Source organism: Enoplosus armatus, chromosome 15 (genome assembly GCF_043641665.1).
Source record: "Enoplosus armatus isolate fEnoArm2 chromosome 15, fEnoArm2.hap1, whole genome shotgun sequence".
Lineage (NCBI taxonomy): Eukaryota > Metazoa > Chordata > Actinopteri > Centrarchiformes > Enoplosidae > Enoplosus > Enoplosus armatus.
In genome coordinates, this window is record NC_092194.1 from 9,134,137 (window position 1) to 9,161,567 (window position 27,431).

Sequence of the window (27,431 nt, forward strand, 5' to 3'; positions counted from 1 at the left end):
ACTAGGGGATTTCAGACCAAAGGGTAACACGCAGTGGTTTTGAGGAGTGCACTGCTTTCATTAGTTTCCCATAAAATATAGTTTAATGCAAGGTTGTTAAATTCAAAGCTTCTCCTTGAGCCTGATGATATACTACATTAAGAGTTACCTCACTGAAATTAATCCAAGACCTGGCTCCAGAAGGCTTAGACCTGCAGGGAGAGTTCACTGTGGTTTGATTTCAAGATTCAACACCACATTTTGAAACCAGATTAAATTGTGATTGATTTCCAATTGATTCTAGGAAGTCCCTGAACATTTTCACTTGGAACACATGAGTCTAAATGTGGGTGGTCTGTTGAGAAAGACAAAAAAGATGCAGAGAAAAGAACTCACCTATGCAGGCCATCTTGTTCAGGTCAAATTCGTAACCGTCGAAGCAGTCGCAGGTGTAACCTTCTCGCACGCGAACGCAGCGGCCGTTTTCACACCCGTTCAGGATTCCACATTCCTCTGCTCGGAGACCCTCAAAGCCATCGTAGCGCTCTGATTGGACACAGAAATATGTAAAAAAAAAAACACATCTTGTGCTGCTGTTATTATTAAAAAAGAACGTTGATCTCTTTGGAACATTCTGCAAGGAGGTCAGAGGTCAGTATATATACAACCTCAACTCTATGCCGCCTTAAATCCTCATGTAAGAACTTCACGTGCAGTACTTAACCAGTTCAGTCAGCGGAGGGTAAATCTGTCCGTTAATGGACCTTTTTTTGTTCACCCACCTTTCTTTTTTTAGCATATCTCTTGTCATTGACACATTGTTATTATACAAATATTGATTATAGCCACATTAAGGTAGAGGTAATACTTATATAGTATTGCTTAAATAAACGTAAGATTGTACTTTTAATGTCGCAATTTTCCATTATGCTCATGTTATTGACGAGTTTGATGCCTTTGCCCATCACTGGTCAGCTACGAGGAGTCTTTTGGGAACAAATATTGGTGTTTTTTTGTAATTTGTATCGCATTGTAGCATATAGTAGCCTGTTTATTATTATACACAAATGCTCCAACCTATCAACTTATTTGGGATGAAAGTGTCCTGGTCTAAGAAGGATGGATGTACCCACCAGCATAGGAATCCACTGGTCGTGGCTGGTGCTCTCGTGGTCGTGGAACGGCAACACGGACAGGTGGCTGTTGAACGCTGTAGTCATTGTCGTTGAAGAGAGGAACGCTCTCGGGTACGTCATAGGGTCCCGCAGGGTTGCCATAACTGTCAAAGTATGGAGGAGCAAAAGGCTCCACAGGATCCTCTGGCCCCTCAAGACCATACTCATATCCTGGCCGCTCTCGCAGACTGTCTGAACCTCCTCTCCGAGGCAGGTTGCACATTATTGCGTAGTCCTCTGAATACAGCAGCACACAGGGCAGACTTACATTTCAGATATTAATGACAGTTTATGTGTTAATGTGAAGACAGGAATTATGAAACAGTGTGTCTGATGTGCATCCTGCTTCTCACCAGAGTCTCTCCTGGGACAGAAGGCACACTGTTCACTCCAGGCGATGCCGTACAGGCAGCAGCATTCAGTGTATGTTGTTCTGCGTCCCTGGAGGGGTTCTAAACACATGTTGTCCCTCTCCAGACGCTGCCAGCAAATATCCATGTGCACGTCGTGATCAGGCTCTATAGTTTCTGGGAGAGAGAATAAGGAGGGGTTCACTAAGAGACAAAAAGAAATAGCATGAACTTAAGACACAGCTGTCTACATGACCTAAATCTCATCCTGTGGTAGTGAAAAGGAAAGGGAACGCATCAAAACTGTCCATTACAATCGTCCACTGCACTGAAAACTGCATGTGTGCAGCTCTAAGGACGGGACTGAACCCCCACCTCCATCCACATTAACAGCTGAACAGGCTGACATCATCAAATATCTCATCAAAGACAATAAACTCAGTTTTGACCAACACACCGCTGATATCCATAAACTCAGAGCATTCCTTGTTGTTCCTGTTGTTATGTCCATATGTCCACCATATTTGTTTCATGTGTTTGTATGCTTTTCTTGTGAGACAGGAACATGTGCAGATTATGAAAACAAATTTCCAGTCAGATTTTTATTATTTTCATTATTGATTAATCAGCAGATTACTTTCTTGATTAATCAATTAATTGTTTGATCTATAAAGCACCTGAAAATAGTAAATAATGCCCATTACAAATTTCCAGAGGACATTTATATAATTATATTTATAGGTATATGAATAGTTGGTCCAGTACACAAACAATATTACATTTACAATGTTGCTCTGAGAAAAGCAACAAATCCTCACATTTCAGAAGCTAGAACAAAAGAATATTAATACGTTTTCTTAAAAACTGATTCAAATTACTCGGTTATCAAAACTGTTGCCTATTCAAACAACTAATCTAATAATTGATTCATCGTTTCAGCTCCCTTTTTTCAGGTCTGCTCTTTGTTAAGCACTACCTGATTAATACAAGCATTAATACTAGTACTGTGAAACTTGACATTTCAATTTAAAATGTAAAACCTGTGGTGTTGAGGCCAATGCAGCGGCGGCGCGTGCTGTCCAGGACTAAGGGAGGACTGCAGAAGCAGTTGAAAGACCCGGCCGTGTTCACACAGGCTCCATCCTCACAGGCATTTCCAAATCCACACTCATCATAATCTGAAAACACATTTACAAAGACAGGCATTCCAATATGAAGAAATGTGGTTAAAATCATTAAGGAGCAGCATCCGGCCTTTTAATCATCATTAGTCAAACTGGAGGATAAATGAGATTAGAAGATCGGCAGCCTCTGAGGATCTTTACAATATATTGTTGATCGTTTGCCACTGAATCAGATTTTCTGTATAAAATGGTGGATTGCTGGAGTTGCATTCTGGTGGAGGATGCTGGATGGATGCAGTGCAAAATCAAAATGTAGACTGAAAGCAATGAGGTTTATGGAAAATGTGGTCTTTATCTGTTATTGCTATATGGATGTTTTCAAATGTTAGATACATCTAAAATAGACATCATTTCTTACCCACACACTGTAGCCGGATGTTGTCATAGTAGAAGCCAGAGCGGCAGTAGCAGGTATAGGTAGAAAAGAGATTAGAACACTGTCCATTCTTACAAATGTCTGATCCAAACATCTCACACTCGTTTGCATCTGAGGGGAGAGAGAGATTCACACCTTGGTATTACATAAGTGAGATGGAAAGTAACAACAGTCAAAATCCCAACACTGTTTCCCTGCTTGAACCGTCATTCACTTCTCTTGTGAGAAGCTGTCAGGAGACACTGTGGTTGAAGTGATTAGTCAGGTATGCAGGCAGGTACCCCATTAAGCCTGGGCTAGCTGTGGAGACAGCCTCGTAAATGTGGCGAGGGATTATGTCTGTCTATCTGGCTTTAAAAGTTTATGCAGGTGGAAATAAAACAGGCTGACATTGCACCTTTCTGTGCCAATGTAAAGTTTTGTATGAAGGGAAGCTATAAAAGCTCAGGTATATCAATAAAATAAGTATGTAGGAGAGAGAGAGTACCTATGTATGCGCGCTGTTCTCCCAGACTTTGAGTAGAGGAAACAGGCAGGGGTAATAATCCGCTGCCATGAGGGCACAACTGGTTATAATCATCTGGAAAATAAAAATTGGCTTCATTAGTGAAAGACAAGATGCAAAAAAGACTAAAAAATGGCAACCACATATCATAACATGCACTGAATAATCTTAGTCCACTTTATTCTGATGGAAGTGTCACTACAGATTTTCAGCCTCTTGTACCTCTTCCTGGGACAGGACAGGCGTGGATCTCGCAGTTGTCCCCCCAGCCTGCCCCCACCGTGCAGCAGCACTCCTGCTTGGTGGTGTTGCGAGACAAGACGTTGTCGCAGAAGTTGGCGTCATTCAGGTTATAGTAGCACTCTTTCCTCTCCTGGGCTGAGGGAGCGGACGGTGGGACTGGGGCAGCAGGTTTTGGGTCACTGTCAGCTGTAGATGAACAAAGAAAGCAGGGAGGTCAGAGGTCATGGTTGGTTACAGAAAGGCACCTGTGGAGGTGGTAAGGATCTGGTACTACAGGAAGGCAAACGCTCACTGATAGAACTGCTTAAACTCAAATCTCCTTATTCAGAAGGGATCTCCCAGTACATAAAGTTACTGTAGGTCCGACACTGTACCAGCGCCAAGTGGCCCTTCATCCTCCAGCAGGTAGTGCATTACCCTCGCCTGCCACTGCTGAGCCTGCTCATTTGTCCAAAGGCATGGGCTCAGGCATTTCACCGTTAAGCTGCCGGCTTAGCCAAATGGAAACACTGGCATGTGAGTCAACACACCATTCACTCTCACATGATTGATTAACACACGTCAAAAGCAAACAGCGGAATGTGGCAAAAAGGTACACAAAGGCATAGCTGGGGTTTAGTGCCCAGGCAGAAGAAAAAACATCCCCGCTGAGGGTGCGCCGCTTAATAATGTAAATACGCCCAATTCGTGTACACATACGCCTATCAAGCTGGAGATGTGATGGTATTTCCATAACTCAAAAGGCCTTTTCTGTCATTCTGAAATTGCAACCCCTTACATATCTGTAACCTCTGCACTTAAAGATAATTTTAGCACGGAAGAGAGCAATGTGTCTTTAGCGTTAATGGCCAATAGCTACACCTTATCCCTGTTTGTCTTGGTGAGGAAATGGGTTTGTAGTAACTAGGCCCTCAGGGTATTTATTTGGCTCTGCTGGAGGAGTTACTTCATCATTCATTCAAGGGATTAGGCTAATACACATTTTTGTAGGCAACCCACCCAACCATAACCCTAGCCCATAAAACACATGGAAACAGCCAGGTCAAAAGATACTCTAAGAGACATGGAGTAAGTCATGTCCACCTCGTCACCCTTGCTGTTTGGATAATGAGAGACGGCTCATTAAATCAGGGAAAACTCCGTCTCCCAATGATGGGATGGAGAATTAAGTCCTGTGTGTCATTGTGAGTGCTATTCCTGCTCTATTACCCAGGGAGCGGCACTGGCTGGTGATGGGATCAAATTCCTCATTGTCGTTGGGGCAGATGCACAGGAAGCTTCCGTCAAAGTTCTCACACAGGGCCTCCCCGCACAGCGCCAGGCTCATCTCGCACTCGTTCACATCTGAGAAAGACGGGAGAGGAGGTCGGTGGAGGATCGGGCACGTACGCACAGGCATGCGCTCAACAAGGTCATGGCAAGGTCACGTAAAATCGTCTATATCATCTCGTTATAGGAAGAGACATATTAGTTGACAGAAAGAAATCATCCACAAGTTCATTATAGATACATACATTTCTTTGGATTCATTGATTCCCAATTGATTCTGTATTTCTTTGTATACTAAATTTGTGTGATGAATCATTCTCCATGAAGAGGAGACACTTCATCAGTCAGTTCATCTCTATATATACAAAACGCTGAAAGTTGTTCAAATTTGCTCAATAAAAGTGACCAAACAGTATTCTATGTTTTTCACAACATATTAGTGCATCTCTCAATACTTTCCAACCTTCCTACTTTATCTATGGCTTTCAGGCCCAAGCCTATTGGATCCTAATGAAGATGTAAATCTAATAAGAATAAAAATGTGTCACAATCATATACATTCATTTTCAAAAAGGGTTCAATAATTTCCTCAAGCAGCTGGGCACTGTAGTTTTTAGCAAACATTAATCAAACAGATGTAAATAGAGCAGTCATTGGGGACTATTTTCAGACGCATATTTATACACATTTGGTGCTCTTTTGAGTATATACAGCAGCAGGATGGTGTGCTGTGTGTGGGATTGACTCAAAATAAACTACAGTGCCCATGTTCATCTTAATGAAGGCTCATTGATGTGTTTCTAATGATTTTTGAACAGCAATGGAGCTCTATGGCACAGAGGAATAACTTACATCAGGCTTTGGCTAAAGAAACAATATTTTCTAATAGGATCGATTCACTGATGGCTTTGGTCTTTCATAGGATTTTCAGAAAAACACATCAACACACTTATGCTTTAAGCAGTAATATTAAATGAATATCTATAGAAGAGCAGGTACAAACCAACACATTTGCTCAGATCTCCTGGCGGGTTGGTGTAGCCCTGGTCACACTGGCAGCGGAAGGAGCCGTCTGTGTTCTCGCAGAAGCCGTGGTTCCCGCAGATGGTTTCATTGACACACTCATCAATATCTGCAAGGCAAGAGCACACAGAGAGGTGAGCGCAACATTAATATTTACAGTGTCGCTCTGCACAATAGACTCTCAAACTGCCTCAGTAAACACAGCCCTGCTTTTCCAAAATAAACGTCGCTACCATTTTGACCTTACAATAACAACAGAAATCACTGCCATCATAACATGTCAGAGACAGTGTACAGATTAGACAATTCATTAAGAGGGTTTTCAAACTCTGGTGTTTGTAAATTAAGATGCTTTCTCTCTGCATCACAGCAATGAAATTGAGTGCAGAGTGGGTCTGCAAAACAGCAAGTGAATGTTCTTTGGTTGTGTTAGTGGAGTGAGAAGCGACAGTTAGGTCACTGGGATGTTGGCAAAATGTAAGAGACGGAGGAGTTTACGGCATGCAGCCAGCATGCAGCATTTGGAGAAAGACAACAGAGAGTTCAGGTTTGGCATGAAGAGATTTTTTTTACAGGAGTTGCTTCAATCCTAATCAATGTTAAAACCTTCTTTTTAGCTGTAAATCTCCTTTGAAGCTAAAATGGTACTATCAAAAGATTCTCGGTTGTTTGCATGGCAATAAATCATAAAACAAGTTTGATAAGACCAGTGGGGTGACTGTGTGCTATATGTCAGTGTGTGTGAGAGAGACGTGGACATTGAGGCTGTTAACACTGTAACAGCAGTGCTGATTCCTACCACTCGCTGTTTAAAGGCAACATTTGTTAGCAATTTCTTGCATACATGATTTAGTATTCCTTGGCGTCTCGAGTATAGCAGAGAGGCCAATGACTGATACTGCTGGAGGGCAAGTCTGATTATAATTGTTCAAAAAACAAATCAGAGAGTTTAATGATCACACTTTAGTCGCATGAATGTGTTCTCTGGTCAGTTTGGCTTCCTACTGGTGTGTCAACCTAACTGTATTTTGACAAGTTAGCAAGTCTTGTGACAGTTTTTCAGGTCAATCTTGGTCTGGTTAAGCATCTTTTGAAGATATGTTTATGAGAAATTTGTTCAAAAGCTCGTGCTAGAAACCACATCTTGTTCTTTTCAGTTTAGAAATAAATTTTAAAAAAAACAAAGTCAGCAAAGATTCCTCAGTCAGAGATAAAAGTCAATGCTTTAATATTTTCTGCAAGTCATTAAGTTGGGAACATGATGACAGCCAGGCCTGTTATTTGATAATTTGATATGAACTGTGCACTGATGAAATCAGAGGACACTCCACTAAGTCTGTTTTGTTGTAAGCATGATTCAATTTTTTTTTTGACTGTTGCTTAACAACCCTCGACCGTTCCTATCAACGTTTCCATGACTAACAGAAACTCCACTGGAGTGATGATACCTTTTAGAAATACAGTAAGACCATAAAGTCACAACTACTTGAATATTTAAATTACATTTTGATCAGTTCCACTAAACAGTCTCCTGCTTGTAAAGATCATTTTGGATTAGTCTGCTCATAACATCACTTAGGACACAAAGTCAAGTCCAGTGGCACTTCAGATGTTTAAAACAAACTGATTTATGGAGTGAAAAGCACTGTCATTTGCATATTGTCTAAAGCACTTTTATTTAGCCTCTGAGAGCTCATAAAGGCTGTATCAACTGAAGAAAGGAAGAAAGTGGGCCAGAGAAGCCACAAGCCATTTGATTGAACAGAGTGCTTGGCCAGGGTCCCGTCTTCCCCTCCGACACAGACAACTACTTTCTCAGGCTTGCAGGGGGACAAGTCCTCTGTCAGTGTTCCTGTCCTGACTTGGCCACTTCCCTGACATGCCTCTGGGGTCAGAGACAGGGAATCCCACAAGCTAATAAAAACTGCAAAAGACAAAAATTGTCTTTGTTGTTTGTAAAACCTTTCACAGGAAATGCTGGAAAGGACCTAAATTGCTAGAATAGACTTGTGGGCTCAAATGGCTGCAAGATGATAAAGGGAGAATGGATGGACACATACTGAAAACCGCCAACCCACTGGATTTGCATTTTGCAGCTGTGGATTGAGATGCCAAACTGGTGTAGAAGTGGTGAAGTTTTTTGGATACTGTAAGATATTACACGCATTATATAATATATTTTCGGGAAAAATATTCCCACAGCTCAATGAAGAGGATTCTCAGAGTAAGGTGAAAAGTATTGTGTATCAGAGTTTGAGGAACATTTCCTCAAGTGTGAAGAGCTTAAGTAGAGTTTGGAATGCTGGAATGACAGCGGTCGCCAGCTGGGAGGTCTGGGAAGGAGGCGATGAAAGCTCTCAGCTAATATATGAAATAATCAGCGTCTGCAGGCAGCTTTTCATTCATGTGTAACATGGAACAAAATCTGTTGCAAACCACATGTTGTGATGAGATGCAATCAAAGTATCATCCCGGGGAGAAATGAGAACATCCAGACCTAAACAATTTTAATGGCCTTTGTTTTTCTGTGTTGTGTTTGAGTGGCAGCATTACTTGACCGGCCATTTAGCCATCTGTCATCCACGCAGAGAGTCGGCTTGCTAATGGTTTGTGGGGGGAAAAAATGAACAATACAAAATGAGATAACTCCACCAAGAGCTGGTCTCACACCAGCAGGACGCGGTGTTGCCTTTCTTTGTCTTTCCATGTAATAATCGGTTACGTCAAGACACATGCAGAGCTGTAAATTGCTCGCAGGGAAGAACTGAGGCAGGGAGGAGGGCGAGGGGTTCAGTTGAGATGAGGGGGAGTTGAGGTTAAGGGGCGACCCGGCCCAATAGGCACCTATCCTGATGGTCTCACCCAGGAGGACCTGCTTCCTGGATCCTGTGATGCAGTGATTTGGGGGGGTTAAGGAGGGAGTGTTAAGCGTGGGTCTCTCTGCCATGTGTTAATCTGGAGCACATGGTGGCAGGCAACAAGAATATAGGCATCAGTGACTGTTGGCTCACCCCCCCGCAGCCCACACTTCTCCCATATTCTCTGGGCAACCCCTCGTCTGATTGGACCCATATGCAGAGGTTATTTCACACGCGACGGGGCAAGGATGAGGTGAGGTATTTGTTTTTAAGGGAGGCATGTTTGTGCGCTTTATCTGACATTACATCTACAACGCGTCTTGGGGTTAACTACAATGGAGGTCATATCATGTGTGTACTTCTAAGAAAAATCATCATCTCACATCTGCACAACAGTATGAGCAACCACACTCACACACACACACACACACATGGTAAAGTCTTTAGATTTCTATACGTTTAAAGGGGTGGGAGGTTGGCAAGAGTGTGACCACAGACAATTTCCGCCCTTGGGCAAGCCTTATTAAAGACAAGGCGTAGCTTGAGGGAATTTATGAGCATGATGGTGAATTAAAGCTAAAAAACAATGACCTGCAGCTACACACACACACACACACACTGCCTTTTTCACATGCCCAAAGGAGCACTGCGTACAGCATCATGGCAGAGTGCAGCGCTCACAGCACAGTTGCAGCTGACGCGATGCTGCGGAAAAAACCCTGTTTTTCCCTTTTGTATTATGGCCTCTGAATCTAAATGAGTGCTGCGAGCAGAGCCAAAGACAACCGCTGCCCCTCCGAAGGCCAGTGAGTAAAAATAAAACAACGCCCCTAACAGAAACGGCAAATTACAGCGTCTGGCCTCTTCTTAAATATTTGATGATTTTTACAAGCAGACAAAAATGCCCCAGAGTAATTGAGCTCCCTGCCTGGACTTTTATTGGGGTGACGGCAGCATCTCCCACAACTTCCCAACGTGAGGTGAAACAAGCCACTATTGTGTGTAGTGCTGGACTTCTGAGGGTGACAGGGCTTGGTTCTCAAACTGGGGCTGTGAGTCAATGTAGGGCTGTGCGAGTGTTTGTTGTGGGGTCTAGCGAAAACACGAACAGCTGGCGTCACAACATAGCAACAGGGGAGAGATGGTCAGACGCGGTCATAACTGGGCACCCGTTCAGATGAAGTTAAAGTGGGAGTTTTGTGGCACCATAGGGGGGCAATGTGAAGGTTTTTTATCAGGTCCCACCAAAAGAGTCTACAGGACATGTCAGGTAAGAAAATGTGTAACTTCTAGCATATAACATGGCAGTGGAAGTCTTTGTGTATTTAAATCACCCACCAGTGAGCAGTACACTGATTTGAACCTATATGAGCTGCTTAGTAGTGTTTTGAAGGAGCGGAGGTGAGCAGCTGGTTTCAATCTGCCCTTATCAGACTACAGGCCCTCTGCACTCTTCAGCTGGTGCCAGACACACAACGTCATAAAGTGCAGCGAGGAGGCAGCCACACGTAGCCGGGATCAGGGTGATGGAGGGGGCGGAGGTCTGATCTGTCACTGATCAGCACTGCGAGCGGCATATTCTCCCCTGATCTCCATCTGTTGATAGTCCAATAAAAACTCCGGGTCATGAGAATATGTGAAGCCGCACCGCAATCCGAGTGCATCACCACCACGGTTACAGTCTCTGGTTCTCTTTCTCTAACACAAACACACAAGCGAGGATGCAAAAACCCACAGTTAACCACATGCACACACACACTCGTGCTCACATACACACACTCAATCACCCGCAAACACCCACAGCTTCCATCTGCAGTCCAAGACATCATTCCATTCTGATGCTCTCAGACTGCTTTCCCCTCTCCGCCTGTCACTCTCCGGTGACTGTTTGGATTCTGTCTTAATACGAGGAAAATATTTGGCCTTTTGTTTTTGTCTCTCGCAGTCCTCATAAACCAGACTTGTTGTTTTATGGTGCTGTAAAAGCAACAAAGACAAGCAATACTGCGCTACAAAATAAAGAGTGATAAACCCAAATCGTTGTGCAACAAGCCACATTAATATCTCGAGCCCCAGGTGCCTAATCCTGCCAGTAAACACAGAAGGCTTCATGTATTCTGGAGGTCATGGACATGTGTCCGTTGTTGTTGGCCAGCAGTGGGCCCAGATGTAGCATAAGTACAGACCTAGCCAGTCAACCCAGGTGACCAGGCCCCTCCATAGGGGGGTGGGGAGTGGGGATAAGGGCCGGACAATCCCATCCCCTCTCAAAAGAAGAACAGCGGTGATCAGGTTCCACCTTGTGTCTCTGCCAGAGGCACTCCATTAGCTCCGTTGTCCGGAGGAGAAGACCGCTATCAGCCGCTGGCCTCACACACCGCCTCCAATGACAGTGCACTCCTCTTTCTAAAGTGCCCCAATTTCAGGGGCCACTTCTCCTCATCTCCCCCATGGCCTCCTGCACAGGAAGACCTCGAGTACCTGATATCTTTTGATTCGCATCAGCCTCTTTGTGTCTGCACGCCAAACAGATATCATTATCGATGCACGGAGGGAGAGTCCTGAAGAGTGTGTGAGTTGATGTGAGGTTACGCTCTCTCCTATCTTTAACTAAAGCCAAAATGGTAAATGGATTGAATTACGGTACGAAAATAGATAGGTCCATACAATGCACACGTCTTTTGCTTCAGCCTACAGTGAGCCTAAAATGCGCCTGTTTTTTCTTAACATAATTGTGTGTGCTAGTCTTTTTAACTATAAGCGGTTTGACCACTCACCGCAGTCTGTGGCGTCTTCTCCCTCGAGGCCAGGCTGGCAGCCCATGAAGCACCGATAGGAGCCGATGGTGTTCTCGCAGCGCCAGGTACCACACACTGAGCTTCCAAACTCCTTGCACTCATTCTGGTCTGCACAGTGAAAGAGAGCGAGAGAGAGAGAGAGAGAGACAGATGTTGGTTAGTAACTGACAAACAGAGGCACAAACGCAACCACATGTGCAATCAGACACTAACACGGATACACGCACTCCCGCACACACACTCATATTCCCGCCACTGCTCCTCTGCTTCCAGTGTAATGGCTGTGCAGCAGGAGTCGGCCAGGAGGCCTGTGGTGTAGCTGTCCTCAGTAAACGCAGCAGGCAACAGGAATGGCCAAGAACAATATTATCACAGCAACCAAAGAACTTGTGAAGGAGCTAAAGGGAGACGTTCCAGAGGGAGAAACACCTCCTGCTCACAATGGGGTCATTCATACTTCCCTTAGGGGAGAGCAAGTTCAGGGCTCCAGCCATGTAATCCAGGCACCCCTCAGTCCTGAGACCAAGGAGGAAAGCCTCTAAGCCAGGCTTGGACACTTTCACTGGAGCCCAGTCCTCACTGGCTATAGATAATCAATCATAGCCAACTATGCTATACCGGGTACGCTTAAGCCTAAATGTAGCGTGACGATCAAACAGCTAATGCTGACATGTTGGTTTACTCAGAGAGCAGAAAGCTCAGGGCTGAGTTTGGGGTCAATAATCACTGAGACATACACAATAGGACATCACAAGGGACTTTTATTTCTGCCTTACCTTCACAGTCAGCTGTGTCAGCATTGAACTTGAAGCCAGCCTCACACAAGCACAAGAAAGAGCCGTCAGTGTTGAGACACTGGCCCCGGATGCACACATTGTCTTTGCGGCACTCATCCACATCTGAGGCAGAGAGAAGATGAGAAGAAAAGCAAAGGCAGACAAATTAAGAGAGATAATTGGAGAAAGGGTGGGTCAAGATTTGTTACATATTGATTATCACTAAATATCCCCATACATCCTCTGTCTTCATTAAGTCCACAGGGAACACCACTCCTTTTCATAAGTATCACCAAAAGAATGTGTAATCAGGCGCTTGTCTGAGCACAAGATGCATTGGCCATTTGGAGCGCTTAACAGTATACTGGCAAACAGGAAACAAAGGAGAAAAAAAACATCTACCTCAGCTTTACAGGCTGAGAACATTTCCCTCGTAAAAAGTTATAATGAATGCGACATGCTTGATTAGCTGTAGATTGGTGGATAATTGCAGCATTACAACATAACTTGTAAGGTACTTGGACCTGGGGTGACAGGGGGGGGGGCAAGAAAGCAGGGGGAAAATCATTGCTGGGGAAAAGCCCGTCTTCCTTTTCCAACCTTTGATAATCAGATGAATCTTTCAGAGACGACAACGTAAACACCCATTTGCAAAGATAGGGAGAATAAAAAAAACAATAGACAGAAGGCTTCAGACTATAAGTAAACACATAAATATGCTGTGACTGGATAGTTTTGGAGTTCATTCAAGGACTTCAAAGCCCGTATTGAAAGGCACAGCGAGGCCATGGCACAACCTGTTGATTTGGATTAAATTTAGATATGTTTCAGTCTGATGTCAGTCTTTTATTTGGTATGTTCTGTTTTTGCTGAAAGACTGGTCTGGTCAAGGCCAAGTATCATTTTGGCCTCACCTGACAAAATCCATCTTTCATTCCCATAAACTCACATACCTTCATCCTCCCTTCACTTCCCCCTGCAGGCTCATGGGCTCATGTCAGAGGGGTCTGGCTTTCATTGTGTCAGCACTGTACACACAATGGCAGGCTGCATGAAAATATACGACAACTGCTGATTTATAGGATAATTAGAGCCCAGTATTTGTTGTGGCGGGCAGCCAAAAGTACCTGCAGTCTGTGGATGATATCTAAGGTACTCCAAGGCCAAAGCCTCAGTGGAAGAATGCCCCTTTTCGGGGACTGACCCTGGTCCTCTACTGTAAGTTAAACTTGCCCATGCCAGCATCTTGCAGGGGCCTGGACCCAGAGACCCAAACCTACCTGCTTCACATCACGAAAGGATACTTCACTGCCAGACAACCTGCCGTTTACTTAACCTCACCTCTTACTGCACTTGCAGGACACACCAGAAACAACACTGATCCAATTCTGACATCCTAGCCAGAGTTATTTCATGTATTTTGAAAGCAAATGCTCCAGTTTGTTGAAAACAAAAGCCTTCCTTAGCTGGCGATCAGGCAATTTTTTTTTCCCATCGCTATGACCAGTGGGTCACTGGGTGCGACTGGAATAACATCAAACTGATGTCCGAGCGGAGAGCGAGTGAGCTGAGACAGTTGATGAGGCCATGGCCCATTACACAGACAGGCTGGCCTGAGCACCCATGCCAGGAGGCCCAGGCCTGGTCTCAGCACCCAGGACAGTATGGTGTGGATGCTGTCTGTCAGCCTGCCTGCACTGACTGAAGAAACTTCTGCAAGCCAACAAGGTTACTGTAAAATGACTTGAGCAATATGGGCTAAAACCATTATTACATTATTACCAACTTTTTCTCAAGTTTTGACTCTGCCTCACCCAATTACACAAAACCCATAAAATCCTCTGAAAAATAATTTCCCATGGCTATTAGTGCTCTTGCAGCAGTGTGTTACTGTACCTTGGCAGCCGGTCCTTCCATCGATTGTGGTATATCCGTCAGGACAGATGCACGTGTAGGAGCCCTCAGTGTTCAGACAGTCTCCTTCTCCGCAGATCCCCACGATGGTTAAACACTCATTGATATCTGTCACACAGAAATATACACACACACACAGCTGTGTCAAGATGCCAACATGAGGTAAGCCACGAGAAACGGCTAACCACTAATGGTATATTTTATGTGTCAGATGACCCAGAGTGTGTGTGTGTGTGTGTGTGTGTGTGTGTGTGTGTGTGTGTATACCTCTGCAGGACGACTCATCCACCAGCTCCAGACCAACGGGGCAGGAGCAGCTATAGGAGCCGATGAGGTTGGTGCACTGGCCTCCCAGACACAGGCTGTTGTCCTCACATTCATTCACATCTGCATTGACACACACATACACAAACGTCATCAGTATGACACATTGACACCAGCTGTAAATCACTGGGTCTCACTTTTTTTCCCAAGTTTTGTCATTTTGGACTAACAGCTTCCAGACCGCAGTGAGCATGTCAGAAAAGACATGCATCATCTACATCAGCAAGTAATGACTTACTCTTATTATAGTAGGTCATACTGCGCTGGAACAGATGAAAACGATTGCGCAGGAATCATAAATTTTAGTGACCACAGTGAGCCACCCACTGTACGGTACCTTCACATGAGAGCCCGCTGGGTGCCACCGTGAAGCCTGGGTCACAGGCCATGCAGGAGAAGGAGCCCTCTGTGTTGGTGCAAACACCCATGGGGCACGCACCTGGGGCCTGGCACTCGTCAACATCTAAGAGGCAGCAGCAGAAGAAGAAAAGGTTAGCTATAGGTTATCATCTTAAGCAAAGGGACCTCGAAAGAGTCCACTTTTTGATCGCTCACTGTCTTATCAGTTAGAAAATGCTTAATGGCTGACTCAGCCTAACATACTGCCGAACATACAGTAAGCAAAGCCCTCTTTATTAGACCGCACTGACAGTGTTTTATTAAAAAGGGTGGAAAGATAAGTATGCGGGACGGTCATCGAATCCAAAACAGCAAGCTATTACAGGTGGCGTATAATTACTGTATCTACAAACAGTCCCTGGCTCGCTGTTATGTGATCATTGGAAATTCCTGGAGCCAGTACAGATTGTATTTCTTACGGAGAAAATAGTGTGGGCCATTGTTAAGTGATTGAGACGGCTCAATTTTGCCTTTGGGTGAACAGAGCGAGTTCAGCAGGGCGAGAGCTCGCTGCAGTACGTGGAAGACAGGGGAGTGGTTGACTTCATTTCAAATTAAGCCCTTAATATTTTCCATGGCATCAGAGACATCCATTAAAATCCTATCAGAGGCCGACTTGGACCTTGGCTTGTTTTGTAAAACTCGTTCCCAGTGCAAAGACACATATCAGTGGGGGATCTTCCTCTTGGGCTAGACCCACACTTCCATTCAAAAACACAGCACAGCATATATGACTAACTGAGGCCATGTTTGAATCCATTTAAATAATCATTCCTTTTCTGCTTCCCATGAAGTCATGACAGATCTAACCTCCCCGGATTCGTCAAAGCAGCCGTTTCACTGCATTGATCTCATAAATCATGTCATGACAAATTACTGAGCACTGTAAAGATTTTCTGTAATCATGCTCTGGGTCTAATACATTCCTTTTTCGCTGCAGTCCACTGTAAAATTGGCCTAATGTTTACCATGATGACGGTTCAAACTGTTCTAAGCAGGCAGGTAAACACAGAAGTAGTTTTACCCTCACAGCCGTAACCATCCTCAGACAGTTGCAGGCCGGCTCCACAGCTCCTGCAAGTGTAGGATCCTGGGGTGTTCAGGCACAGCTGGCCCGGGCACGTGTTAGCCACCAAGCACTCATCCACATCTGGACACAAATACATGGACACATCATAGCACAGATTACCATCTCTGGCTTCAAATAAATAAAGCCCGCCAGTTGTAATCAGTTAGATCGATAATCACTGGAACCGGGAATTACAAATGTCGACACCTCTATCTTTTTAGCTGAGCTATCTGCAGGACATTCACCTGACATCATTTTGTTCTATTTGAGGGCTGGTGTCTCATTGTGTTGAGCAAGGATCAGATGAGCGGTGCCAGAGGCGGAGGGGTTTACGATCCAGCCATGATGTGATGTCTAGAAGGAGTATTCTGGGATTTTGAGCTCAGATGATGAGGCTTTGGGGTCAAAGCTGTCACACCTGATGCTGTTTACATACAACCCGAACCAGCTGGCACATTCACCCTTAACCGCGACTTTGTTGGGTATTAAGGCAAGGCCCGGCATGTTTGAATAGAAGAGGAAGCTACGCACACCTGTGCTCAAGTATACAAACATAACAAAAGCACATTCCTGCACTCACAAACACAGCCAAAAGCCTCACCATCGCACTGTTGTCCATCCTCAGAGACTCTGAAACCAGGTTGACAGATGATACATGTGAAGGAACCTTCTGTGTTTGTACATGTTCCCTGGGGGCACGTAGTGGACAGCGCACACTCATCAATATCTGAAAACAACACAGACTGTTAGATATTCACTGCAAATTCACGATAAAAGGCAAGAACCACTACAGGCTAAATTCAATATACATATGGTGTTATGCAGGAGTTCATTTAGATGAGTGGTATTGAATAAACCAACCTTCACAGAGCTCCCCGTCATATGATACTCTGTACCCTGTAGGGCAGTTCTCACAGGTGTAAGAGCCTTCCGAGTTTAGACAGATCCCGTTGGCACAGGTAGACAGGGACTGGCACTCATCAACATCTGGAAGAAACACACCAGCACAGACACGCATAGACATCCCTATAAATACTGAATAATATGCAGAGGGAATTCAGTCGCACAGCAAAGGAGTTTTAATGGTGAGTTGACAAACTGCCCAGATGTGTTGAGTAAGTCTTCAACAGTAGTAACTGTGCTAATGGTTTTCACTGAATGAGGAGCACAGCTGGAGATTGAATTTACCTTCACACCTCTGCCGGTCTTGAGACACCCTGTAGCCAGCCTTACATCTGGTACAGGTGTAGGATCCCTCCGTGTTGGCACACACCCCACCAAGACACAAGTCACCCTGGGCACACTCATCCACATCTGGAAACAAAAATACCAAATTCACTACAGCTGGGCAGACAAATCATCAATATCTACCAGTGTTTGTCAGAAAAACTGCAGTTTACTGTAAATCATTAGAAAGCCGATTTCACACCTTCACATCTCAGTCCATCAGCAGATGGTCCAAACCCAGGCCTGCAGTTCTGGCAATCGTAGGAACCCGCGGCGTTGATGCAAATTCCCGCGGGGCACACATTACCAGTTGCACACTCGTTGACATCTAACAAAAATAAATAATTTGCAGACATTATTCTGCTGTCGAGAGAGCTCCACCAGCTGAGAAGTATGCAGTGATGAGTTACACCCAACAGCTCTGGATAATCCTTTGCAGACCTTCACAGGCTTTATTGTCTGAGGTGACTTGGTAACCATGGTTACAGGTGCATTTGTGGGTGCCGTCCAGATTGACACAGCGGCCGTGGAGACAGACTCCTGGGAGCACACACTCGTCCACATCTGGAGGGGAGATACAGAAGAGAAAAGAGGGGGCCTCAGAAAATAAAGACAACCACTAACCCTTTGTAGCCTTTTCATAAACCTTCAGTGGTGCCACGAGGCTTCTGTAGTAGCACTGCGGAGAACTATTCACAAAGCTGTTACTTTGATATGTCTGACTGGCTTCCTGACTGACAGTTACCTTGGCAAACGTTGTCCGGTGAGAGCTTGTATCCTTGGAAACAGTTGCACCTATAGGAGCCCTCTGTGTTGACACACCTACCAGGACCGCACACAGTTTGGTTCAAGCACTCGTTTACATCTGAGGACGGAAGAGTTCAGGTCAGGACACGACATATGTGAGAAGGATTTCAGCTTTCATCCACAAATACAATGTGTGAGTAAAGAGTCAGTTCAGCCAAATTAAAAGTCTCACTCACTCTACTTCTAGTGTTATCTAGACATGCAAATTCATTTTTATTTAAAACATCCAACTCTGAGATTTCTGCTGCCACGCCAATACCGCCGATTTTTGTAATTTGGTTGTAGCGACCCTTTAACACAAGATAAAATATAAGATGCAAAGTGAAATTGGGCCACTGCAGCAGGAAATAACAATAAGATACAGAAAATAAAGACGTATACAAAATAAGTAAAGGGGAAACGATTACAGTGCAATTAGAGTGCAAAATCAGCAGCCATTAAAGTACATCAGTGCACAGACCCAAATCTCATTCATGAAGGCCTTTTACTATTTGCAGCAGTAGCTGTCTTTTCCATTTCATGAGTCAGAACAGTTTACCCAGGAATTATGTTTGTGGAAAACCTCACGCAGAAATAATGTTTTATAGTGGAATTTATCAAGTGTTAACAATGGCAGTTTTTCAGGTTAGGCGAAGGTGTAGGAGGAGAAAGTCTGAAGTGAAGTCTTATTGTGCCAGTGCAAGAGACAGAGAAAGAGACATTAACAGAGGAAAGGGAAAGGGGGGAGAGGAAGGAAAAGTATTTGTCTGCAAAGGAGGTGGAGAGAGGACGCGACTGAGAGGTGATAGAGATGCCAAAACAGAGAGCTCACACAGTGAAAACACTGCGAGAGAGTCACACACTGGGTTTTGTTTGCCTGGCTGTGGGCACTGCCAGACGTCTGTCAGTGTGGCCCGTTGCTTTGTTTCTGCAATCATCAGGCATCTCTCAGGCCTCCGCGATAAGCCCTGACAAGGGAATGGAGCTGTTTTCTCTATCACACCAGCAATTAGGCTTATCCACGATTCGGCCAATTGGGCCCAAACCACTGTGCTACCGTCAATTGACTGAAGCAAATGCTGGAAACCCTGCGCTCATGTTGCCTGTTTTATGTGACTCCCACAGCGCCAGACGTATACTGCAGGCCTGTTAGCGCTGCCTGGGCGGATGTTCAGAGCGAAAATATTTACCTCCAGTGTTATACCTCATTTGCAGGGTTCCTCTCAGCTACTATTTATACACATTTCCATATTTTCCATCCTCATTCGGTCTTTCAGCTTTTCACATTTCTGGAATACTCACTCCAGGAGCTTCGGTTTCCAAACAAATTAGAGGGGTGCAAGGTCACAGAGAGGGGATGTGGTAAGTAACACAAGTCAGGCTCTTATGTAACAGGGCCACTTTCAGGTTGGGAGCTGCTAGCTTAAAAACAACACACACCAAATGTAGTTTGTTGGCCATTTGTGTGTTCAAATCTGGTAATCCGCAGGAAGAGTTTTACAGTGGACCACAGACAACACTATGGGTGAGTGAGAGAATTTGTTTGCTTGTGGTGTCTCTTCGCAGTGGGGAATTGACCCTTGGACCTTCTCATGCATCTCCTGTGACTCGGTCCTCTCACCTAGCCCAGCAGTGGCAATAACGCCTCGCCGGCCTCCGCTGGGCCCGACTATACAGTGGCCGGAGTTCTCCAACAATAATATGCTGTTTGTTCAAGGCTGTGGCCAAGAGAAAATATTTGGACTCTCCCAAATTGAAGTATTATAAACAATCTTTTTACGGGGGCCAGTGATATCGAAAGATCAGCAATAACACAGTGACTGTGTTTAAACAATATTAGGGATATGCAGAGGCTGCTGGGTGGAGGAGTTGATATATCATACGTGGAAACACTGAATGGAGAGAGAGGGGCGGAGGGTTGTGCACGGCCCACGCAACGCAGCCATCATCACTGTGGTTTTGGGCTGTCGTGTGGGGGCCCAGTAGTGGACATAAAACATCCAATATAAAGTCTTTAGAAGTATAAAACGCAATTTATTTTATATAATTTCCGTGCACTTCAGCAGTCAGCATGTCAACAAAAAAAAACGCAATTCAGTGAAACTAATTCAGCTTGTGCTATTTAGCGAACTGTACTGCATCATAAGCTGTCAGAAAGTCCTTAACGGCACGACTTGTTGCCATGCTGCCTTGGTTATTTTTGGTGATGCCAACCGGGAGCAGCAGCTTTGTCTACGTAAATGTTACCTAACACAGGAAGCTTTTACAGAGGGGAAACCCAGTTTATTTCCATGCAGCGGTCAGAAACACCCTTTGGAGTTCGGGCAGAGGTGGTGGTGCTGCTCCTATGACGGGGTGTGGGGTTGCCTTACCCACACATCTTTCATCGACAGGCCTGAACCCCGGGCCGCAACCCTGGCACTGGAAGGAGCCGAGAGTGTTGATGCAGACACCATTGGGACAGGAGCCGGGATCTCTGCACTCATCTACATCTGCTCGGGGAGAAGGTGGGACATGAAAATAATCATTTGAATTATTTGTTGCTAAAACAATGTGCACATGCATGGAAGAAAGAGGGTGTTAGGTCACAAATGCTAATATATACAAACACACTTCTGTCACGAAGTGAGCTTAGTTTTCTTCCTGGCTTCGACTAGAGGAAAATACACGTGTTTTGTTACCGGCTACACATTAACTCATGGCAGCAAACAAATAGGTCTGGCTAGGATTGTGCTGTTACGTGAATTTGATTATGAGTGCGTAGGCGCTTGTGCGTGCGTGTCACCTTCACATAGGCCTCTCCAGGACTTGGCGTAGCCACTGTTGCATTCACAGGTGTAAGATCCTTCTGTGTTGACGCAGTTGCCATTCTGGCACTTGTTGGGCATACTGCACTCATTAATGTCTGCCAGTTTGAATGAAAACCAAGGAGAACGGAAAAGAAAGTGACTATTGTGTTCCACAGCTTTAATTAGGGCAGGATGCTTTTTAAATGAACGGTGTTGACAGACAAGAACTTGCGGTGCTCTAACAGAGAGTCAGCAAGCTAACAGCAGTCTGTGGTGGCTTTCATCCACTGGAAACATTATGTCTCCTGCTGTCATTTGGGTTGTGTCTCACCTTGACAGAACTTCCTGTTCTGGGTGATCACCTGGCTGTAGCCGCTGTGGCACTGACAGGTATAGGAGCCATAGTTGTTTATACAGCGACCCTTCCCTTCACATGGGTCCTCGTCACACTCATTCACATCTGCAACGGGCGACAGAGCAAGAAAGTCAAAGAGATCGAATGCATTACATTACATTGCAGTTCCATTTCACCAGAAGAGACTGTCCACTTTCCAAGCATTCGTCAGTGATGGTCCTCAGCCCAGCCGAGGCAGAGCGGAGGCTGCGGCCAAGGCCTTCACCGTGAGGTAAGGGATCACAGCACCCTGGCAGATCTTTGGATGGCCTGTACGCTGTTGTCAGGCATCACGGAACAGGTCAACATAAACAAACGGATCCCTTTCATTTTGGCTCGCTTCATTTCTCAAGGCTTCTGTGCCGTGTAATGTTTGGTGTTGAGGACTTGCTCGCACAGGGATGATGATAGACAGAGCCGCGGGGGGCCTCGGGTGTCGGCATGTGTGTGTTTGTGTGCCCCTCCCCCCGTCTCATACTCCGCCTCCCTCTCTCTCTCTCCCATCAATGCTTACCAATGCAGTTGGTCTGCAGCGCACTGAGCTTGAATCCTTGCTCGCACTGGCAGGTGTAGCCAGTCTGCACGGGAATACATTTCCCACGGCCACATATGGCGGGCGTGGTGGCACACTTGTCAATACCTACGAAAAGCCACAGAGATGTGCACAGTCATTACTAAGGAAACAGACAGAAGTATTATTGACCTAAGGTTACATAACATTACAGACACTAAAAAAAACAACTGCATTCCACTAACACATGTTGCTCTCCATGGGAACCCATCTTGCTGTTTTATAGGTGGGGTCTTGGATGAGAGGACAGGTTTTATAGCACTGTAGTGTTCTAACAGGTGGTATGGAGCTCTTACAAAGAGGGTCGGCGAGAAACAGGTCATGCACAGTAGAGCCTGACATTAGTGTTGTTCCTCTCTTTTTCCGTCCAAATGGACTATGGTAAAACAGAGACACTGTACTGGGCCCCTGTGTCTGGTTAAGGAGAGAAAACCTCACTACAGTATGAATTTCTCTACAGGATTACTGTAAATTCTCCTCACTTCCTTTATCTCCCCCTACCGCTCTTCCTCTCGCTCTCTCTGTCACCCAAACACACTTTAACCCTGTCTTCCACTCTTCCTCCATTTTTCACAAATCTGGCCTCTGTTTGCTCAGCTTCCCCTTCCATGAGGCACACTCTTTCTTGGTTCCTCGCCCTCTGTGCAGCACGGCATCTTCAAGCCAAATTGGCTCTGAGAAAAGGGGTCAAATAAAAGCATACAAGCTCTCCTCGGCTTAACTCTGGGTAAGCCTTAAAAAATGTCTCATGAGATGGGCTGCTGTCTGCCAGCAGTTGACTGAGAGCATAAAAAATGAAGAGTTGAGCTCCATGCTGCCCTTGTGCATGCTGATCCTACAGCTCCATACTCACCTGTCAATAAGGCATTAGTGATTTTAGATATGTATCCAGTGTTTAAGACATTCTAACGTATGTTTAACCTGTGGAGTCTGTGCGGGTTGTGTGCTTTGAATCTGGCCTCTGGCTGATGATGGAGGAGTCTGGAGAAGTCTCTGTGAAGAGGGATCAAGACTGGGTGAGTGCAAACACAGTGAACCACTAACACTGTGACACATAGTAAGTCCTCATTCTCTACAGCCTAAACGAGGAACTGCTTGTTTTCCCAACCACTACTGCCTCAGCTGTCACTCACTGGCCAGCTATATAAAAATGATCTACTCTTTTCTCTGGGCTAAAAACAGTGCAATGACCAAAATAAATCAAGTAGACTCATTGAACATAGTCAACCTTCAGACTTTAATGTCAATGTTTTCACTGGCATGAGGGCAGCGCAGAGGATTGAGACCCGCTGCGCAGGAAAGAGCAATTCATAGAAAATGCATCACGTGTCTGTGTCTGATTGAAACTACTATCGGCCCCCGAGCTTAGAGATGCTAAACCAAACCACAATGACAGCGTTGAGGCACTTGTTGATGGTGAACAAGTAGAGTTGTATAAGAGTGAGTAAAGCCAAGAAACAAATACCTGGATATTTCAGTGGTGAGTCAGTCACAACAGCTGGCTAGAAAACAAGCAAAATATTACTTGTCAAAGATTTTGGTTGCATTTCATCACCATATTCCTGTTCATACTGTATGTCTGCTTTTGTCGTCATAGTCAGTGCTAATTAGGTGTGTGTATCCACCAAAATGTGGTCTGAATAAGTTATATAATCATAACAAACCCTCCAGCTGAGATAGCTGGAGCATATCGAGGTAAACATTTCAAAAGTATGTGCCAAGAGGTTGTCAGGGAGGGAGAACTTACCAGGCTCAGAATTTCCACATCTGCCACAAGACAGAAAGAAGAGAAAAAGTTTATCAGTAGCAAAAGTTGACATTCTGTTCGCATTAACAAGTACCATTACAGACTATACACAGCACACACAACAACAACAACAACAATCTCCTCAGGCACTTGACTTGCAGCTTTGGAGGTCTTTATTTCTAATAAAACAAAGCTTACGGCACATTTATCCTCTAAGCCAGACAGAGAGAGTTGTATCAGAAAAGTAGTGAGGACTACTGGACAAGGAACAATGCAAAGAGAGACAAGGAAATAGATATCTCTGATAATGAAGACAAAAATCCCCAAATATTTACAGAATTGTCTCCTCATATAAATCAAGACATCATAGCTTTGCCAATAAAGTATCTCACAAGCATTAAATCAGGAAGATACATTTACAGAAAATCCTGAGGATTTAGATATATGGCCAATGTGGATTACTTGTGTGCGCTGCAGTGAAGGGGTTTCACTTTGATGGATGGGAGACATGAGTACTTCTACAGAATATGCTCGATGTTGGATCAAGCATTTATCTATGGAAATCAAAACATCCTGTTGATGTTTGGATTCTCACAAAAAAAACGCATATAGAACAATAGAAAATTAGATCCTACTTTGTATCACTCAGTTGTCCTGCATTGTTTGTGCCATGGGTTGTGGTAAAAATATGCAAGTGGTTAAGGGAACACCACGTTTGGATAACTCCAAGGCCTAAGTGCATAATATGTACAACATATTCATCTCTTTACCATTCAAGCTAAACATTTACCAACCTCAAAGTCAATTTAATTTATGAAACATTTTATTCTCACCTTCCGGCTGTTCAGGTGTCTCTCTGGCTGGGTGAGAGGGATGGAGAGGCTGCTGGGGCGTCAGAGGGTACCGGGGTGATTGTGGTGTCTCAGGGTACTCAGGGTATTGGGGTGCTTGTGGCGTCTCAGGGTACTCAGGGTATTGGGGTGCTTGTGGCGTCTCAGGGTACTCAGGATATTGGGGTACTTGTGGCGTCTGTGGGTAGCTGGGGTGTTGTGGCCTCCCAGGCAGTGGTAGTGAGGGCTGGGAGGATGGAGGCTGAGGGTACGTTGGGCTCTGCTCCTCCCACGACACTCCTGTGCTTTGCAGGTCATCTTCACCCAGCTGTCTGAGAGAAATCTGCACATCAGAGCGCGAGTAGGTATATCCGTGACCAGCTGGGCAGATCTCCTTGAAATGGTCTGCAGGGTAGGCAACACATAGCAGCAAACAATGAGCCATAGAAAACATCACCTCTGCATCCTGCTCTCAGGCCCCTAAAGCTAACACAAAACGCTGCCAGAGTGTGATTGTGGCTGATATTTCTGTCTGATACTAGCAATACCATAAGCCATCCGTGTAATACTGTTACGTTGAGCATGCTGTGCTTTACTATGTGCTGAGAATGAAGAGGTCGAGTTTCGGCTATTGCTGCAGGAACTAGCTAATGGCGGGCCAGTGGCAGCTGTCACAGAGGGCGACCAGCGAGGGGATTTGGACAGATTGGGGGATATCTGCACACTCAAACAGACACAGCCATGCCAGTGGGGGAAGTAGAGGATCATGTAATACTGACTGACCTTTGAACTCTTTGGTGTAGAGGCGTGTGAGTGAGAGGCTAATGGGGGATTGGCTGGCTAGATAATAGGAGGGGAGACTGCACCTCTTTGTGCTGGAGCCCAACAAACCTCAGCGATGGTGAATCCATTACAAGTGAGAAGCGCTGTGTCCCCTACCTGACCTGAAACCAGCAACTCTACGCCAAAAGGGTCTGGAATAGAGATACGGGTAATGACAGATATGTGGTCGCTGTAAATGCTTGTGTAAATGCAGGAAACGTGGATATGATAGGCTACTGAATGATGAATTTAAAGTGGAGGGAAGTGGGGCTATATATGATCAGGAGCCACATCAGAGGAAGTGGAGTAAATATGGAATGAAAGTCAACGGGCTCCTGTTACCAAATCACAAGTAATGGTCCTGGCCGCTTTGTTCAGAACATGGCTCTAACAGCTTGTCAGGCCATACAAAAGCCAGCATCCGAAATAATCAGAGGTTGTGTGTCTGTGTACTGTGTCGGTCCTGGTTGCGCAGCACCATGGAGGTCTGTGTCTGTGATATCTGATCTATGACAATCCCCATGAATCACTGGCCAGTACAGACACTCTATAAAACCAGCCTGTTTCTCTCAGAGACTTTGAAGATTAGATCGGTATGAAAAAAAAAAAAAGATGACAACTACTTCCCATGTTTCACTTGGCCAAACTATTTATTTCTGCTGTGAAGCTTTGCCGGTCTATTAGCGGGGTTTCTCTCTGAGGATTGGAGTGATAACACAGGACTGACTCCCACTATTATGTAGCCTCCAAAATATGAAAACTGTTATGTTTTTGGTCCTTTTCCACTCCAAACACATTTGGTTATTTTGAACTGCTTTACAAACCTGGCGAAGAGCAGAATGGTGACTGAGTGGTAAATAATCTTTGTCTGTGCTTTCACTACCATTGCTAGCCCTTGCATAAGATTACATATGACATTTTATATCTGCAAAAGCGTTTAAGCAAAGCAAATCCCTTTTCAGCAAGTACAGTAAAACCAGAAATGGAAGGTGGACGAAGAGAAGTCTTGAATTTAAACAGTGTAGGAGGTGAGGAGAATTCGAGACGCATGCAGCAGCAGTGTAACTTTTGGTGGCTCTACCTGAACCCGGCAAAGGGCAGCGATCACACCCAGGGCCCCAAGCCTTGCCCACTCTGCTGCAGCAGCAGATCTGCTTGGTGATGTGTTGAGCAAGCGGCAGGGAGCATGCGCCTGCTGACACCGATCGGTAGCAGAAGGCCCTCTGGTCAGAGACAGCCTTGTCCGCTGGGGAGAGAAGTCAATATGTCCATCATATTCCAATGCAATGCACGAGAAAATGGCCACGGCCTTAAATGATGTGTTATGAGTCAAAGAAAAAGCAACAATACTTACAGACACAGTGGCTCCTGGCAGCGTCTAACATGAAGCCTGGTTTACACATGCACCTGTAGCTTCCTTTGGTGTTGAGGCATTCGGCATTCTTACAGATCCCAGGCAACAGGCACTCATTGATGTCTGTGAAATATGCGGTACGTCAGTCATGGAGTATCTAGTACATTGTGATTATGGAAATATGGTGTTTTTCCTCTGACAAGATCTCCCTCGTTTTGAACTCCCAATGAACCCCTCAACCAAACTTGGTACAACAAGCAATATCAGATTCGGTGTACTGCATTTCACATTGAGTATACAGAGCTTCCATGCTTGCAGCCCAGCAGGGATGATGTAAGGCTTTAGAAATCATTTACACCTTGAAAGGTGACAAAATATTGCAATGGATCATGTAGTCAGAATCACCAGCTGCCAGAAGGTGATGAAATATGGAAACTTTCAGGTTTCACAATTGTATGAAAGCAAAGAGGAGTGATGACATGAGGGAAACATGCACAATAAATTTGACCACTGTAAACCAGAATACACTCAATCATGTTTCCTTCTGACTGCAAGATATTCTGTGGTAACCTTGACTTTGGAATCTGGATCGTCAAGCAGACGCAGAGGAAATAGAAGAATGTTTTAGATTATTATACTCCTAAGCATCTTTCCTTTATGGTATCCAAT

The 27,431-nt window shown here is 44.9% G+C and overlaps 1 protein-coding gene across 1 annotated transcript in view; it reads right to left on the bottom strand.

Annotated features, from left to right (window-relative positions):
* Positions 1–27,431, bottom strand: part of LOC139298094 (latent-transforming growth factor beta-binding protein 2-like) — a 78,891-nt gene that overhangs the window by 1,802 nt on the left and 49,658 nt on the right. The window contains exons 10-40 of the mRNA XM_070920959.1: positions 26,763–26,885; positions 26,490–26,654; positions 24,590–24,991; positions 23,757–23,776; positions 23,475–23,511; positions 22,931–23,002; positions 21,953–22,078; positions 21,376–21,504; positions 21,041–21,160; positions 20,628–20,747; positions 18,215–18,334; positions 17,911–18,033; positions 17,672–17,797; positions 17,431–17,556; positions 17,104–17,229; positions 16,844–16,969; positions 16,198–16,323; positions 15,112–15,237; positions 14,718–14,837; positions 14,433–14,558; positions 12,537–12,659; positions 11,740–11,868; positions 6,085–6,213; positions 5,022–5,156; positions 3,792–3,998; positions 3,552–3,644; positions 3,047–3,175; positions 2,545–2,682; positions 1,508–1,681; positions 1,113–1,391; positions 376–525 (exon numbers count right to left, since the gene is read on the bottom strand). Coding sequence (XP_070777060.1) covers positions 376–525; positions 1,113–1,391; positions 1,508–1,681; positions 2,545–2,682; positions 3,047–3,175; positions 3,552–3,644; positions 3,792–3,998; positions 5,022–5,156; positions 6,085–6,213; positions 11,740–11,868; positions 12,537–12,659; positions 14,433–14,558; positions 14,718–14,837; positions 15,112–15,237; positions 16,198–16,323; positions 16,844–16,969; positions 17,104–17,229; positions 17,431–17,556; positions 17,672–17,797; positions 17,911–18,033; positions 18,215–18,334; positions 20,628–20,747; positions 21,041–21,160; positions 21,376–21,504; positions 21,953–22,078; positions 22,931–23,002; positions 23,475–23,511; positions 23,757–23,776; positions 24,590–24,991; positions 26,490–26,654; positions 26,763–26,885 — 4,245 coding nt within the window. The remainder of the gene's footprint in view (positions 1–375; positions 526–1,112; positions 1,392–1,507; positions 1,682–2,544; positions 2,683–3,046; positions 3,176–3,551; positions 3,645–3,791; positions 3,999–5,021; positions 5,157–6,084; positions 6,214–11,739; positions 11,869–12,536; positions 12,660–14,432; positions 14,559–14,717; positions 14,838–15,111; positions 15,238–16,197; positions 16,324–16,843; positions 16,970–17,103; positions 17,230–17,430; positions 17,557–17,671; positions 17,798–17,910; positions 18,034–18,214; positions 18,335–20,627; positions 20,748–21,040; positions 21,161–21,375; positions 21,505–21,952; positions 22,079–22,930; positions 23,003–23,474; positions 23,512–23,756; positions 23,777–24,589; positions 24,992–26,489; positions 26,655–26,762; positions 26,886–27,431) is intronic.